Source organism: Sycon ciliatum, chromosome 4, assembly GCF_964019385.1.
Source record: "Sycon ciliatum chromosome 4, ocSycCili1.1, whole genome shotgun sequence".
NCBI lineage: Eukaryota > Metazoa > Porifera > Calcarea > Leucosolenida > Sycettidae > Sycon > Sycon ciliatum.
The window spans coordinates 35200074-35216222 of NC_088646.1; the positions used below are offsets into that span (position 1 = coordinate 35200074).

General features: G+C 45.7%; 2 protein-coding genes across 2 annotated transcripts; one reads left to right on the plus strand and one right to left on the minus strand.

The window, feature by feature from the left end:
* Positions 1-67: 67 nt before the first annotated feature.
* On the plus strand, positions 68-5029 carry LOC135815887 (RRP15-like protein). The gene is made up of 7 exons (XM_065329233.1): positions 68-293; positions 1251-1333; positions 2317-2385; positions 2925-3030; positions 3195-3284; positions 3583-3701; positions 4793-5029. The coding sequence occupies exons 1-7, from the start codon at positions 152-154 to the stop codon at positions 4829-4831; spliced, it is 648 nt and encodes a 215-aa protein (XP_065185305.1). The 5' UTR covers positions 68-151; the 3' UTR covers positions 4832-5029.
* Positions 5030-6654: 1625 nt separating this feature from the next.
* On the minus strand, positions 6655-16149 carry LOC135815888 (histone deacetylase complex subunit SAP130-like). Its single transcript, XM_065329234.1, has 11 exons — positions 15956-16149; positions 14837-14877; positions 14160-14442; positions 13667-13834; positions 12626-12747; positions 12075-12130; positions 10833-11254; positions 10487-10590; positions 9493-9612; positions 8849-8914; positions 6655-7178 (listed from the first exon to the last, which is right to left on the minus strand). The coding sequence occupies exons 1-11, from the start codon at positions 15981-15983 to the stop codon at positions 7050-7052; spliced, it is 1539 nt and encodes a 512-aa protein (XP_065185306.1). The 5' UTR covers positions 15984-16149; the 3' UTR covers positions 6655-7049.

The following is a 16149-nucleotide window of genomic DNA, read 5'->3' on the forward strand; positions in this document are numbered from 1 at the left end:
GAAATGGCGTCAGAAATGACGAAGATCGCGATGATCGATGGTCGTTTCGAAAGAAAATGCACAAAAAAAGCAGGCACATAATTATTATGTCGTATCAATCACAACAGTTTAGTTTTGGCCTTCGCAAGTAACTTATTTCTAATCGATAACCATGGACTCCTCAGACGATTTCTCCGACGAACTTTCTGGTCCTGAAACCCCATCGGATGCTTCATCTGATTCTGGTCCTGAGACCCCATCGGATGCTTCGTCTCAATCTGGTGCCGAGACTTCCTCAAGTGAAGATGAAGCCGGTGAGAATTAAACATTGAGTTGTGTATCTCACTTTCTCTAGTAAGAGCCCGGGGTTCTTACTATTTCAATGACAGCTGTACCTGCACTACTATTAGAGACTGCTTTTATTGGAGACTGTGCTCAAGAATTTTCTAAAACCTTCAATCAAAGGGATGTTGTCAAAACCGCTGTTGCATACTTAAACATGGGCACAAGAAAGGAAATGCGACATCGATGAGCTTCCTTGAAAGCAAGTGCATACTAGTAACATGTTGTACTGCTATTAATTTAAAATGATTTTATAAACAGCCAATGTGCTGTTGCAATCCGACAATTTCTCTGATGAATCTTCTAGTCCTGAAACCCCATCGGATGCTTAATCTGAATCTGGTGCCGATGCTCCCTCTACTAGGCTCTAGTAAAGATGAGGCTGGTGAGAATTAGACAGAGTTGTGTACCGGATATGTGTTTTCTGAAATATCGGAAGTTGAAGTATTTTGTTTACATTCACGTATGCGTCCATGTGTTGACATGGTATGTACTGCTTTGGACATAACGATATGCCAACATACATGCCTTTCATTGTTTCAAGTGCTCTAGAGTGCGTTGATTCTGCCAAAGGATTCGCCACAGCAAAAAATCAATGAGAAAGATTGTAAAAAAGTTAGCACAGCTAGTTGTAAAAATAAAACCGGCACACTCACAGGATGTCGGACAGGCTCATACCCTTGTCTATCATCCTTACCTAAAATATAGTCCACGGACATAAAAACTGCAACGATGCCCCCAGAAAATTGATGTCCATTTATTGGCAGGTGTCCTATCCTGAGGCCGGTGTTCTACAATGCTTATTCAAGTGAAGATGAGGCCAGTGTGAATTATTTAGATTAGACAGAGTTATACATGTTAGCAACAAATTCAGGATTTGGAAGTATTTCTTTACATGCGTCCATGTGTGGGTGGTATGTACCATTCAGATCGCCATTGCAAAGCAGAAGGCAATGCTGGGATGGCCGACGTCATCTCCAAAATGCTTGGAAAGGACGCAGATGGAAGTCAGGTAATATTCTTGAGTGCATTCATGGGCACAGCCGTGTTCACACTGATGGATACAGTGCAGAATACAGATACAGTCGTCCCTCTCTAATCCGGCACCTTTTGCTACGGCATTTTCTGCTGGATTAACGAGGGTGCTGGATTAAGAAATCCTGCCCTCTGACCCGGCCCTACCCAATTACATGCATGTATCATACGTCAAAACGCAGGGTTTTTCCGTGTCGACCCCAGTATTTGGTGCACGGCTTTATATTCTCACCTTTTCTCCAGGAATATACACAGTGATAAAGTAAAACAGAGAACATGTTCACATGTATACGTACTCTTGCACACACACGCACAGTCGATTTACGACTAGTAGTGATAGTAGTAGTAGTACAGTAGTAGAATTTATTATTTTACTAGGGAACTCCCAACAGGCGTTGCCTTTTTACTGGGAACCCTAGGACTGCCGGATTATGAAATCAAACTACGTGCAGTTTGAGCGATTCGTTTCAAAAAGTCACTGCCGGAGGCGGAATTCAAGTGCCGGATTAAGATGTAGGAATTGAACGAAAAAAATCGGTTTCATCAGAAAGTGCGCCGGTTGGCAAGGGTTCCGGATAAACAAGTGCCGGGTTAGAGAGGGACGACTGTACATGTATGCTTTGTCCCTACATATCGCCCGTTATTATAGGGTGTCTGCATACACTGTACAGTGCAGACATGCCCGGTCCCTATAACGTTGGATGGTTGACTGTTTGTACAACACCATACAGTATAGACATGTCTGGTTCCTACGAGTAGGGTGTCTGTATAAGAAGAACTGAGAAGTTACACTGCATGCGAAAATGATCTCTCATTGATGTGTACATTTCAGCCCTTCGAAAAGGCATGCCTGAAAATCGATGTGATCTGATTAAAAAAACGTTTTATTGTCTTCTTCTTGCTGATATGTTGTACTCCATTGACTCACATCTGTTTTTCTTTCTTTTCCTGCTTCTTTAGCCTGTGATATTGTCGAAACGTAAAGCAAAGCACATCGCAGAATTCAAAGCTGAAGCAAAGAAAAAGAAGGTGAGGTCATAAAAGTGTCAACATGATAGAAGAGTATTGTTTATGTAGCGTGTAGCCAACCCAGTGTCGATGGCCACTCTACGTATCAATTGATCATTATGGAGACGTCGGACAGACGTATGTGTATGCCCCCCCCCCCCCCCCCCCACACACACACACACACAAGGTTTAGCCAAACAAGTTACGACAATCCACAGCTTACCTGTGTGCATTTGGCATTTGTACAGCGTTTCCGGTGTTGTGCACGTGTTGACCAGTGAAGTGGAACAATTGCAGGGAAAGTGAATGCCATCGCGCGTGCGCGCGCAGTAATACATTGTGTTGATATGAGGAAGCAGATACACTGGTTCACGTTCACGCACAGTGCATCTTAACACCAAACCTGCAATTTGTATGACATATTGACCTGAGTATACAGCCACACGTGTTCACGTCGAGGGAACCTTGATCTCTCTCTCTCTCTCTTTCTTTCTTTCTAAGTGCTTCTGCACTTTGTCCTGCTTCATGCTGATTTCTTCTACTTCATGTATTGTATGCAGCTGGCTGTGGCTACACGGCGTGACTGGGAGGAGAGGCAGCATACCGTGCCCAACCTAGCCCGCGATGACCTTGAGCGACGACTCCATGCAACTGCTACCAAAGGAGGTAGGTTACGTTATCAACTGATCACCTTTATTACATGTTTGTTTGCTAACCTGTTTGAGAGTGATTGATTGTGGTTGTTGCCAAGTCTCCTGGTCTGTGTTTCAGAAATTAGTTGTGAGTCTTATTTGTGATCTCTATTTGTGGTTTCTGGTGTGCTGTGGCAGTGGTAAAGCTCTTCAACGCCGTCAGTAAGCAACAGAAGATCATAAAAGAAAAGCTGGAGGAGGCGCCGACAGAAGCAAAGCGAGAGAAAGGTATGATGAGTGCGTGAGAGACGTTTGATTACTTTCTAGCCTGGCATTGCAAGATGAGAATTACCGAGTGATGATCGCCAAATGTGCTCAGTTCCCGTCGTGGTGAAATACTAGGGGCGAGAGCGACAGAGACAGAGAGAGAATGTGACCTGTATGCGACCATGGTAAGGTCGTGAGATTTCTGTGTCCTTTCCTGAAAGAGTCACTTTCAGGCCATCAATTGTTTTATTGCCATCCGTGGCAGGCATGCCTGTGTTCCAAAAATTTTACTTTCTTTTGTTTCCTTGTATATTTGTAGTTGTCACGGCGATCTCAAAGGATAACTTCTTAGATATGCTTCGTGGCGGTAACACTATGGTGACTGGACCGATTGCACGAAAGAAGACTCCAGAAGAGAAACCATCGGTTGATGAAACGGTTAGTTTCCCCTCATGGCAATTCTTCTATGCTGTGTATAATTGCGGTGTGGATTTTCCTTCACGGCCGCCCAGGTTGTCTGTGTGCTTTCTTGTGCGAGTGCATGATCGGCCCGCGGGCAGCCGCGTTTAAGGTTCAGTTGTAGTCACTTGCAGATTCAATGCAGATTAGAAATGGAAATCGCTGGGCTATCTTTTCTTCCGTGTGGTGATGTTTTAGAGTCATCCATATCTGAATTTCCCTCCCCTGCATTTTCAGACTGGGCAAATTTTCTCTATTTGAATCCGCTTGTCGAAATGTACCCGTAACCATGGGCCAGACTTTCATGTCATGTGAACCCTCGTCTTGGAGTGCATTCCTTTGTCCTCTGCCCACACTGACTCTGTGAAAAAGTGGAAGAAGTCCGTTTTTGGCTTTCGTCCTCTGCTAGAATGTGGCAACATGTCCTTTTCTTACGAGTATGCTGCAGTAGACACAGGCGATTCACACAACAGGAAAACGTGCAGGTAATCTGACAGATAGCGTTTGATTCACATAGGAAAACCTGGCATGGCACGAGTACCTGCGAGTACGTTGGTAACCATGGGGACGAGGATTTCGAGACGCGACCAGGGTATAGTACAAACTTTGTACGATTCCATGGTTGCGGCATTTGCAAAAGAGAAAGAAGAAAAACAGTCATCGCATGTGCTTCCCAGCGCTGCATGTGAGCTCGCATGCAGATTTGGATTCCTGTGGGGAAATCTGGTTGTTTGCAGGCGAATTTCCATGGACATGGGCTCTCAAGCATAAGAATGCCCGTCGTGTAAATCGTATACAAATAGTCACCTGCTTGTAAACACGAAAACCTTTGCGATCTGGAATCCTTCGCGGTTTTCGCGACGGGTGTAAAATCGCGAAAGTAAGCTAGCGCTAAACGCACAACTGTAATAAAGAAGCGGAGAAAATTGACTCCAATCGCAACATCTCCAGGTGCAAATTTGTCTGCACGCAAATCAGGAACTGAAACCGGTGCAAATGTTTCCCGGTTTAGTAGGTGAGCTGACTTTTGTGTGGGTGTTGTCTGTGCTGCTTTCTGTCCATGCATGCAGCGGAAAGAAACCCTCAAGTCCATACAAACATTGATGTAATTAGTATCTTGACTGCCCATAACAACCTACTGTCTTTCCTTGCCTGCTACTGTTTTATATAACTTTTTAATCAAACCGTGTACATAAACATGATAGTGCAGTGTATGAAGCTTCGTACTCCATATTCTTTTGTTGACTAACAATCCATCATCAACTTGCCATGAAACTAGAGTAACACGCAGCTTTTAACTTGCTCCATGCCGCTGTGTTGTGTTGACATCGCTATGCTTCTCTCCTTCTCTTTCCCTTAGGCAGGAGAGAGAGAGAGAGAGAGAGAGAGAGAGAGAGAGAGAGAGAGAGAGAGAGAGAGAGAGAGAGAGAGAGAGAGAAAATAGGGAACTGGCCTCAGTCACTACTAGCATAATAATAAGAATACTACTACTTGATAACCGCAATCAATAAAACTAGCTGAACCGACATTTGTGTACTTTATTCATGCAATGTAAAAACGGTGGAGACGATGTGCAATAAAACGATGAAAATATGAAGAAACGGTTGAATCCATAGTTTTTCCCTACACCATTTCTTCATATTTTCATCGTTTTATTGCACATCGTCTCCACCGTTTTTACATTGCATGAATAAAGTACACAAATGTCGGTTCAGCTAGTTTTATTGATTGCGGTTATCAAATTATTGTCTCCTCGCCGTGTGTTTAAATAATACTACTAGTACCCCTTCCATCCACCATACCAGATGCTCATCTCTCAAACTGTGAAAATTTTGCATCATTAGAAAAGAAGAGTTGAAGAAGTCGTAAACTGCGGAGCACAACCAGTTCATTTTAACCAGAACACATAAGATTCCCTATCAGGCATGAACCAACAAGAAGAATGACACATACTACACAACACATCCGGAAAGGATATACCGGCACATACAACCAGATCCACCATACTTTGACAGCATTTCACTACGAGCTCGTACGTAATGAAGGCAGCGTGCCGTGCATAGCACCCATAATAGCTCAGAGATCAGAGATGCACAATCTTGGGGTTATTAGTAGCGTCAAGAGTACATAACCCCCCAGAGTGTGCAACTCCCACATACCCTGCTGTCCCGACAGAATTTCAAGTTGATGTCATTATTTATGACGCAATGCAATGCTCCGTGCACCAGTGATTTACAACATGTGTACGGGTGTCAACGCATCACACGTTTTTCTTTGCAATATTATTTGTACAGGATCGATCGGCTTCGGTCAACCACAGGTTCCGGATTCGTCTGATAATCCGTGTACAGTGCGCATTGCATCATCAAAATGACGTCAATTTGAAATTCTGTCGGGACAGCACCCATAGTGGAGTTGCACACTCTGGGGGGGGGGGGTTATGTACTCTTGGTAGCGTGCGCCACTGTCCAAAGAGTGCACACTACCCATATAGGGCAGCACTCTTGGGGTTATGATTGTACTGTTCCTATCGGCAAGAGTATATAAACAGGTTTATGTACTCTTGCTATTGGTCTATGCTACATTTGGTACGTATACGATCCAGCACAACTTCAACATGTTATGAGAATGTAGCTACCAGTAGATCATTGAAAAATTAGGACACCTGTGTGGTGCACACGTCTACTGTATAATAAGGGTCTCTTGGCATCAACATTTGATTGCAAGCAGCGGGGGAGTCTGCCTGGGATGTCATTGTCAAGGACAGAACCATCTGTTTTCACATACATCTAAAGTTACTCTTGAGGCAGAAGTACACACCGGTTGCAGAACATGGCCACAACCTAAAAGAGTGCATTTACATTTTACAACCAGGATGTGTGCGCAGCATGCACCCAGTACTAACGCACAAGAGAGGTCATACAACTTGCCGTGCAGTGATGGGCATGTTATGATGTACTCTTACAACCAATTACTACACTGTCACACGCTGCTAGGCTAAGACGCATGGTTAGCTTCAATTCAGCTCTAGATGACAGAAAGAAAATAAGACGTAATAGAGAGTGATAATGTCGGCTCCCCGTGTGAATATAATAGAGAGAGAGAGAGAGAGAGAGAGAGAGAGAGAGAGAGAGAGAGAGAGAGAGAGAGAGAGAGAGTTTGGGCAGCACCCTAAAGTGGAAGGTGATCTACAAATTTCTGCTATGTACAAAGCTCTACAGTCTAGGGTTAACCGGGGGAAACAAGATGAACGACTATGATAAATCATATATGGAAGGGACGAATCAGGGCAGACACTAAATTAAAGTAGAAATAGAAATTGTATGATCATGCTTTCCGTTTGTTACCACTGCCGCTGTTGGCGGAATTGCCACCACTGCTGCTACTGCTACTGCCACGCGCAGGCTTGTGGAATTTATTGAATAGCTGGATGACTCGCGGCCGATGGTCAAGTACCTGCAGACCAAAGGAGCAGAACATGACATAAGGACAATTTCAATTACGTCTATGAACGAACAATTCCAAAAATAAACCTCAGTCGCCAGCGTACAAACACCGCATTACTGATGGGAAATAGCATAGCACAGTACACTACATACAGTCTACTTGCGATAAGTCGTGCACTTTCGTCTCCAAGATCGAGTGCGTGACATATCGAGAGTAGACTGCAAACACTACAACTTACACAGTAACAAGTCACAAGTGGCTGGGAGTGCATAAATGCGAGACATTGAAATGCCTCGCCGGTCAACAGACAATAATCTATTACGCGACACAGTGTACATGCACACTGGGTAGTAAGCATCATCCAGTCATACAAGTTGCTCACCAGCAAAGCAGATGACCAGCGAATTACATATATGTATAGCTCGGAGTAATGCTCAATACTTTTGAACGGGCCACTTTGAACGACTTAAAACTAGTGCTGAAACGAGTACTCTATAAGCTATCGAGCGAGTACTGTCACTATCGAGTCGAGTATCGAGTACTCTATAAGCAATCATGCGCATATATGTCAGTACCACATACCCATTTTTTGCACATCATTTACACAATTCAATATCCTTCAATAAACACAAATTTTCATTGCAAAGCCACATGGACGACGGATGTGTACGTCGCTATCAAGTTTTCTATTTATTTATTTATCGAGTCCTTTTTGATATCGAGTCGAGTACTCAACGAGCGGGTACTCGAGTACTCGGCGTACTCGTTTCAGCACTACTTAAAACGGAGATGCAGCTGTGGGCCACTTCCAGCAACAGTAAAACAGTATCCCCAACGGGTCCAATACAGATGTGTGTGCACGACTGTATGCAGAACTTATGGTCAGTAGAACGAGCCAATGTCCGGGCTAGGCTTCGGTTCAAATCAGATTTGTATTTCCAGACAGCTAGGTGTTTCAACCTTGTTGATTCTCAATAGCAGAACAAGGTATTTCCAGGTATGGCAACACACAAATACCGGCTTCTGCGGCGATGATCAAACTTGGAAATCAGGCTTGTGTTCAAAGCAGACTTCTATATGAGACAGGTGTTTATACAGTGCTGCTCCATGAAATCCAATTACGCAGATCGAGAGTTTGCACCCTGCGCTAGTTCACATTACCGTATGTCCGCACCTTTACAGCCATGGCGGTATATTCGATTATAAAGCCAGTCTCACTTATAAAGCCATGGGCTTCATAAATAAAATGACATTTGAGGTGTGTTTTGCAAAAATGAAGGAATAAGTACTATGCTAACAAACTTACAGTCCAGCAGGAAGGGTGAACAAGTCGATTTAGATTGAAGTTTTTGTGTGGACTTTAACTTTTATGGCATGGTGTAGTGGGTGAGTCATTTTGCATCTAAAATAGCTAGGAAAGCAGCGGTATTTCGAATATAAGGCCATGGCTTTAAAGGTGCTCACATACGGTATAGTGTTCGCAGATCTACGTGGGGCTGCATAGTGCGTGGTGTCGGAGCGGCATCCACTCGCTTGATCGGATTTCACTGAGCAGCACTGTTGTACATACTTAGAGAAGCACAAGAAAGTACGGCATCGAATAGCATACTCGCAGACAATCGTCTACAACTGTGGCACTGCAAGGGGGTTTCTCACATGCAACATAACCAATACCATACCTTTTCTAAATGTTGCTTTGTTTCTCTGACATGCTCTACGAGAACTTTAGACCGCTGTAGATTACCCTGCACGTGTGTAAAACATACACCAAAGAAAAAACAACACAATCGAAATGAGCCTTCGGTCTCTGCTATCGGTATCCATCAGCCATGTGTCATGTACATGTTGACTGGTTGTAACAGAAACCAGAGACTGCAACTACGGATCTAGGCAGGTTGCATGAAACTACCCACTCCCATGGTGAAGTGTTTCGTTGAGGTCATCATGAATATTGAATCATAGGGCACCCTGCCACCCAGTAGCCACTTTGACGCCAACTTCACCGCGCGGCCTTGCTCCAGGAGTGGCGTGCTCTGTGGTATGTACTCCTACCGGCATCCCCGCGTCGTGTACTGGCATTCACGTTTAGTCTTCTCATTGAAGATAATAAACACAGCAGAAGTCTCTCAAAGCAATGTGCAAGTGATCTACACGACTACTGTAGTGCAGCGTACCCCCATGTACAGGGTGAAGGGTGATGCAGACACCCAACCAACCACAGCGGCGCCAAAGAATAATAATATATACATGTACGCTGAAGAAAAAGCTCCAAAGATGGACACCGTTTGGGGACATGTAATACACGGAGAATTCGTCACTATACCTTGAGAAGCTCTACAACGGCGTGGAGGTCCTCCGATGCCTTCTTGTCAAGGGACTTGGAGGAAGGCAACTGATCCAAGTAACCATTCACTACGTCGATTTTACTCTTTTCCATCTTCTCCTGCAAGAACGAAAAACAACACCACAACCTCATTGAGCTACCGTGACAAGGCAAGTGTCTCCATAGGTTTAAAGTCTAGTCAGACCCTGCGGGAACATTCCTATGCACAAAGCAATATCGCTCTTCAAGGGCAAGGCAGCAAGAAAAGGTGAGTATTCTTTGCGGGAGGATGGTGACATGCCATAGTGTCTTGTATTAAAGCCTATCGCATATAGAAGCCTGTTTTGAATACAAGCCTGATTGTCAAGATACTGTCAGCACATAAGCCTGGTTTTAGTGGTTGACACACGTAGAAATACCTGGTTTGAATAGAAGCCTAGCCCTGGTATCGGCATCTACGGGAATAAGCCCGGCTTTAAGACGCGACATTACAGTATTCAGAAAAGTCCAACCGGTTAGACTTGGTTCTGGTGTGTGATATTGCAACACTAAAAACATCCACACACTCCACCCCTCTCTTATCCGGACACAAAGGGATCGAAGGGTGTTTGTAACACAACAAAGTCGGTAGTTCAGATCACTGCACTTGTACATGGCACACCTTCTGGCAGGCCATATTGAAGCATACTGCACGAATGCGCACACTTCGTACACGTAGCAAGAATTACTATTCAGACTTGGAACGGTGCCTGGGTAAGAGAGGAGTTCGGAAGAGGGAGGGCCGGTCAGTAAATAGGGAAAGAAGTGGCATGAAAATATAATTCCTTCAGGGAAACAGAAGCTAAAACCGCCAGAACGCCACCCCGGTGATATGTTTACTGGCAAGCATGGCACACACACACACACACACACACACACACACACACACACTGGTCAAGGCCGCAATCATACAACATGATAATTATATGGCCAAGCCAAGAGCCTCTATACTTACAAGCGAGTCGAGGTTGCTAATCATACGGGTAAGTTTCCAGCCTTCTAGGTCTTTAAGGCGTGCTTTCTGCGCAGACAGTTCCGCTATTGAGGGCCGCTTCTCATCTGCAAAACAGTGGCCAAAAGGCAAAAGCATTGCAATTCAGATCAGTCCAAAACAGTGGCCAAAAGGCAAAAGCATTGCAATTCAGATCAGACCTGTCACAATATACTTGCAACAGTAAACTATTAACGACGGCATGAACAAGTGAGTTGCAGGATGGCTTCCTGTCAATAGTCTGCTTCAGAGATCTATGAGCACAAACAGTATCAAAGCAATAAACTCACTAACTCCATTCTATTCCTACCTTTCACTTTGACATCAGTGGACCGCTGGAAGTGATTTATGGACGCCTTGGAGCCAGTGGTGGCCGGCTTGTAGCCCGCCCCGAAATTGGCCGGCATCCTTTTTCGAAACGGGAACTGCTGAATGGACTCCTTCAGAGGCGGCGGTGGCGGCACGGAGTTAGGCGTGGTTGCAGGCGTGGTGCCGGAAGACGAGCTGCTGCCAAGACGTGACTCGGCGGGAGGGACGTTGCTTGCTAGAGGGTCCTCCGTCGTCACCATGTTCTGCTTGCGCGGTTTCTTGCGTGCAGGAGCAGCTACTTCCAAACCAGGACTACTTGAGGTGGACGATATGGAGCCCAGGGACTGGAGCGATCTCAGCGAGTTCTCTAGCTTTGTGGCTGACGAAGTGGAACTTGGAGCTGACATTGTAGTCTTGCTATGGCTGGTGAAAACAGCACATAATGCACACTAACTTAGCTACAAAACTAAAATGTACAGTAACCAGACAGGGCAGCAGGACACCTCGCATCATGTTTCTCGCTGCGATGGCTTCAAACTCGGAGATGCAGATATGTTGGGTTTTTGATTCCGCCAGCCTTTTCCATTAAACCCCACAATGAAGTGAAAGGGTCAGTTTTCGGTACCCCATGTACATCAGGGATTGATTTATTATGTATCACATCGCAGTTTGCGATGCAAAATCGATCTACTGCTACTCAAAAGTTACCAAGACTCGCGGAAAATTGCGATACATACAGGCTACCCATGCCTAGCCTGCGCTGTCAAGTAACATGCATACAGTGCAGTGTATGTAGTGCAGGTACTCTCAATCTGGGTGCACATGTATGCTTCCTTGCTTTTCTGCAAATGGGCGTTCGGGCATCACTCTCAATAGGGACATTGTGGTAAACACCCAACCTTCAAAGAAAAATGCTAATCAAAATCAAAGACTGCTACACAATTGTGATTTCGTATAGCAGAAACTACTATGCAAAAATATGACAGTGAATTCATTCCTGTACATGATTTGCAAAAGAAAAAAGTGTGGCCCAAGCTGCAAGATCACATCTGTAGGTCGTCAACAATAAAGGCTGATCGCAAGACACATACATATCCATGCCAGTTGCTACAAACACAACATGGTCAAACTGAGCCCCGAAAACACGGCAGCCGATTGACCCGAGCAAGTGCATAATACACTGCAGAGGAAAACAGAGTGATCTGTACACAGGCCAAGAACAGCACAATTGCATTCAATTCACCTTTCACCGCGCTTTCTCAGGATACCCGGTCTTGGAGAAGTTGATGGACTTGCAATCTGTTGGAGAGGGGAGAGAAAGTGTGTGTGTGAGAGAGAGGTAGTTTTGACTCACACATTATCCGCAACTATCAAGTGAACGAAGTTGAACACTCCACTGTAGCTGTACATATGGTTGATTCATGTGGTGGTAAATATACACCTGATACCACTAACCATTCATCGACTAGGCACCATGCGCAAACTGATTGTGGTGGCGGTGGCGAGGATAGCTCTGCACCGGAGTAACTTTGCAGCTTAGTGTGTGTGTGTGTGTGTGTGGGGGGGGGGGGGGGCAGGCGCGCACTTACAGCCATATTGCCAGGTCTGGGCTTACCACCAAACAAAAGAGAGAGGGGAAGCTGTGTTGCAAATCCTAGTTTCACGAGGTCACGATCATCAGGCAACCACCATCTGAATCAACTATCAAGTGAAGCATGCAAGAAAAGCGAGCCGAAAGTGAGTCCTACTGTAGTTCCAAATAAGGCATGTCCGGCATGTAGCAGTAGCACCTACCGTTTCAGCAGCTCCTGAGCGCGCAATGTGAGCTGCATGAGCCGCCATGTTCAGAGGTGTTAACAATGTGTTCATAACAGTATTTTTCAACGAAGGTGTGGCCGGGGTACTGCGCGAACTCACTGCACAAACAGACAACACGAAGAGTAGCACTGGGTCTGAAACATTCTACAAAAAAGATAAATTGGTGGCCGTGTTCCGGGAAACTTGTGTCATTTACAGTGATGAAATCCGGGCACATGAACAAGCTAGCTTAGCACCTTACACCAGTGCACAGCCCAGCGTAAGCAGGTCTGGGGTTGTACAGTGTACTGCGCCAGCCGGCTTACACAGCTCGGATTTCAATGAGCAGCACTGTTGGTCTGTGTGAAAGCCTATCAGAGCTGCTCGGCTAGAGATGCAAGTAGCCGGTCGACAAGGGCTCGTATAAATGTGTAGGTCTTCTGAGATAACTGGCAGGAATAATAGCGACTATGAGGCATGAAACTGGACCGCAACAGTAGAATACTCTGGACGTATTCTGGTAGGGCACCATAAGAAGATGGAGGGCTTCTGGCAAATGGCTGACGACTACCGAGACAATTTCAAGTAGTTTGTGGTTCATGTGCACCTTTGCATGGTCAGCATAAGGCACCAGGTTCAATTCAATTCGTATTTATCAGCCCTCACTGTACCCACACACTACAAACTAACACAGGGAGAGCACCAATGCATGAAATACTCAAGATTTGTCAAGGCAATGCGTCTATTATTAGATTCCCAAAAGATGCACAGAAGCGTGTGATGGGAGAATATGGGAGAATATGGTACGGGCATTCGGATGCCTGGTATTGTACTGTAATGCTGCAGTGAAACACCCAAGGGAGAGCCTGGTGAGGCTGCTACCAGCTGAGCAGCTTCAGCCAGCAGGGCTCAGGCTTCTAGTATTGTGGCTTTTCAATGCAGATAGCGCTAGCACAATCGAGGTATCGTGAAAAGCAACCAAAGCTGCTAGGCATTGTTTGCAGGATGCGCAGTGAGCATGGTGAGGCAAGCACTTACTGAGCGAGTGTCCAGCGCCTGCGTTGAGCGGCGTGAATACACTGGAGCCGTCAGCTGGCGACGTGTACGGTGGAATCATGGAGGATGCATGAGCAGTGGACAGGGGCACCATACGTTGTACTGGTGACGTCATTTGCCCACTGCTCAGAGATGGCATAACGCTAAGGCCTGCACACACAGAAGAGTATGCGAAAAAACTTAGTTGAGAGAAAGCAGGCACAAGTTACTACTTTAACTCATTACTGCAAGGTAACGGGATTATTCCCATACAAGTAAAACAACTTCCTAAGGCACGGCTCGCTGACCTCCCTATTTACACCCATTGTGTGAAAACAACAAACACAGGCACAGTACCTGTATGTTCAAATGTACCTACATACCAGTGGTATATGCATGATTGGGGGCATACACATACCATTGCCACATGCATGAATGGGGGGGGGGGGGGATACACATACCAGTGGCATACGCATGAATGGGGGCATACACATACCATTGCGCGGGCTGCACGGTAGCGATGCTGCTTGTCGTGGAATAGGTGAAGAGATGGCAGACAGGCTGTGGCTGACTTGCCGGTAGGAATGAGGAGGCTGGTGCGATATCAACGGTGTAGAACACCTCTCCTCACTGAGAGATTTTGTAACCGTGCCAACGCCATTGCTGGGAAAACCGGACACTGAGGAGCGCAGTTGTTCGCGAAGAAGCTTGAGCGTGTCGCTATTGGCAGTCGACTCGTCGCTCACAAGACTATTACGTTGCAAGTCTGGTGCACATGGCTTCAAAGGCAAGACAGGCCAAGCGAGAAAAGAGAACAAAGAAAGTCAGAATGGGAAAAAACAAATACCACTGCTCGTCGCCCGACATGCTTCCTGAAGCCACCCCGCCCCGCATGAACAACTACATGTAACGACGGCACCAAATAACAAAAGAAAATCCCAGGCAGCGCATTCATTGTTTAGCCACTGCTTCCTGGATTTACGTGCACCCATGCAAACGGGTACACGTCTACCTCAGTGAGTAAGTATATCTGTGCTGCATTGGTAGGTGTCCTGATCATACCCGTACAGTGCATTACAACGTGAGTAACCAGCTACTTGCATCACGTGTGCTTGTCTCTCTGATTAAATAATTCAAAAATCAAAATTATTACGATTTTTATCCTGCACCTACCTGGCTCTCTTTACTCGCTGCAGACTCAGATGGCACAGCACCTGAGGTACAACACAAACACACAGACACACACACACACACAACAATTTGACAAAACTAAACACACACTAATGCAGGGCAGGAGAGGGTATGCAGTCACAGACCTGCTGAGCTGTGGACACTGAGGTTTGCTTTGGTGAGAAAACCCACAACAAGATTCAGACATGCACAGAATCTGAAAAGCACAATGCAAGTACCCATGTACAGAGTGCAGCACTCACACCACCCACCCACATGCACAGTTCCTCAAACAGGCATACGTACATCAAACAATAGGACAAAAGCATAATTCGTAATGCCAACAGCAGCGTGATCGTCGCTCTGAGCGAAAGAGGCAGCTGAAGGACACAGTAGCCATAGGTTGGTAATTATCCGCTTTCTTCGTTTCGAAACTGGTGTTAGAGATCTTTCACGATCCCCACGATCTCTCACGTTTCACAATCGCGTTCAACTAAACCAGTACAACACGAGTTCCTTCGATAACATCGAAAATGTCTGCTCGGATGAGTGGATTGGCGAGTCGACTTGTAAGGCACTGGCAGCAGCCACACAAAGATCGTAAGAGGAGACTTGGTATCAACTGCTCAGTTCACTATTCCAAGTCAAGCACGACCGTTCTACAAAGATCAACAACTACGGCAGCAACCTGCAAGAACGTGACGAGCAAACCAAGGAAATGCGCACTGCGAAAGGTAACAAACAAGCTCAGGCGTTCTCGCACAGAGACAAAGACTCCTGTAGAGATATTCAGGTCACCTACCAGCGCTGCAATCAACCAGAAACTACTGCTCTCCTTTGAGATACAGACTGTGAATAAGTAAAAACACTGCCATTAGACGAAAACCAGAGCTCATACTCATAGCAACGACGGCGTGTATGGTCTTGCAAGCATCGTCACCAGATGCATACAGCATTTTCACAGACCAGAAAATTCAGCTGTGCTACAGCAAGCGTGCTCGCGGAACAAGCACCTACAGGAGGTTGAAAGCATCCCTCAAGAAGACTGCAAAGGTTTTATCAGCACTCCCATACGAGGATAAAAGCAACAAGACACAAACGCGAAATCAAACGAATACTTACTTGAAGAAGCCACCTGGACACTCGCCATTCCTTTAGAACTTCATCAATGCATCAACAAGCAGTCATCTAGTCGCCACACAGTGAAACAAAGACGATGAAGACGAACTGACCGACGACGTCGTGCTCGACAAGAAGTCGACAAGACATGCAGACTCAAACTTGGCGCTGTATGACCAAGCGAGTGTGTCAACCTT

Excerpts from the sequence above, each read along its gene's own strand:
- LOC135815888 (XM_065329234.1), bottom strand. The coding sequence starts at position 15,983 with ATGGCGAGTGTCCAGGTGGCTTCTTCAA. Across the intron at positions 10,591-10,832 it reads CACTGATGTCAAAGTGAAAG|ATGAGAAGCGGCCCTCAATA; the intron begins GTAGGAATAGAA and ends ACTGTTTTGCAG. Across the intron at positions 9,613-10,486 it reads TTAGCAACCTCGACTCGCTT|GAGAAGATGGAAAAGAGTAA; the intron begins GTAAGTATAGAG and ends TCGTTCTTGCAG.
- LOC135815887 (XM_065329233.1), top strand. The coding sequence starts at position 152 with ATGGACTCCTCAGACGATTTCTCCGACGAACTTTCTGGTCCTGAAACC. Across the intron at positions 3,285-3,582 it reads AGAAGCAAAGCGAGAGAAAG|TTGTCACGGCGATCTCAAAG; the intron begins GTATGATGAGTG and ends GTATATTTGTAG. Across the intron at positions 3,702-4,792 it reads AACCATCGGTTGATGAAACG|CGGAAAGAAACCCTCAAGTC; the intron begins GTTAGTTTCCCC and ends CCATGCATGCAG.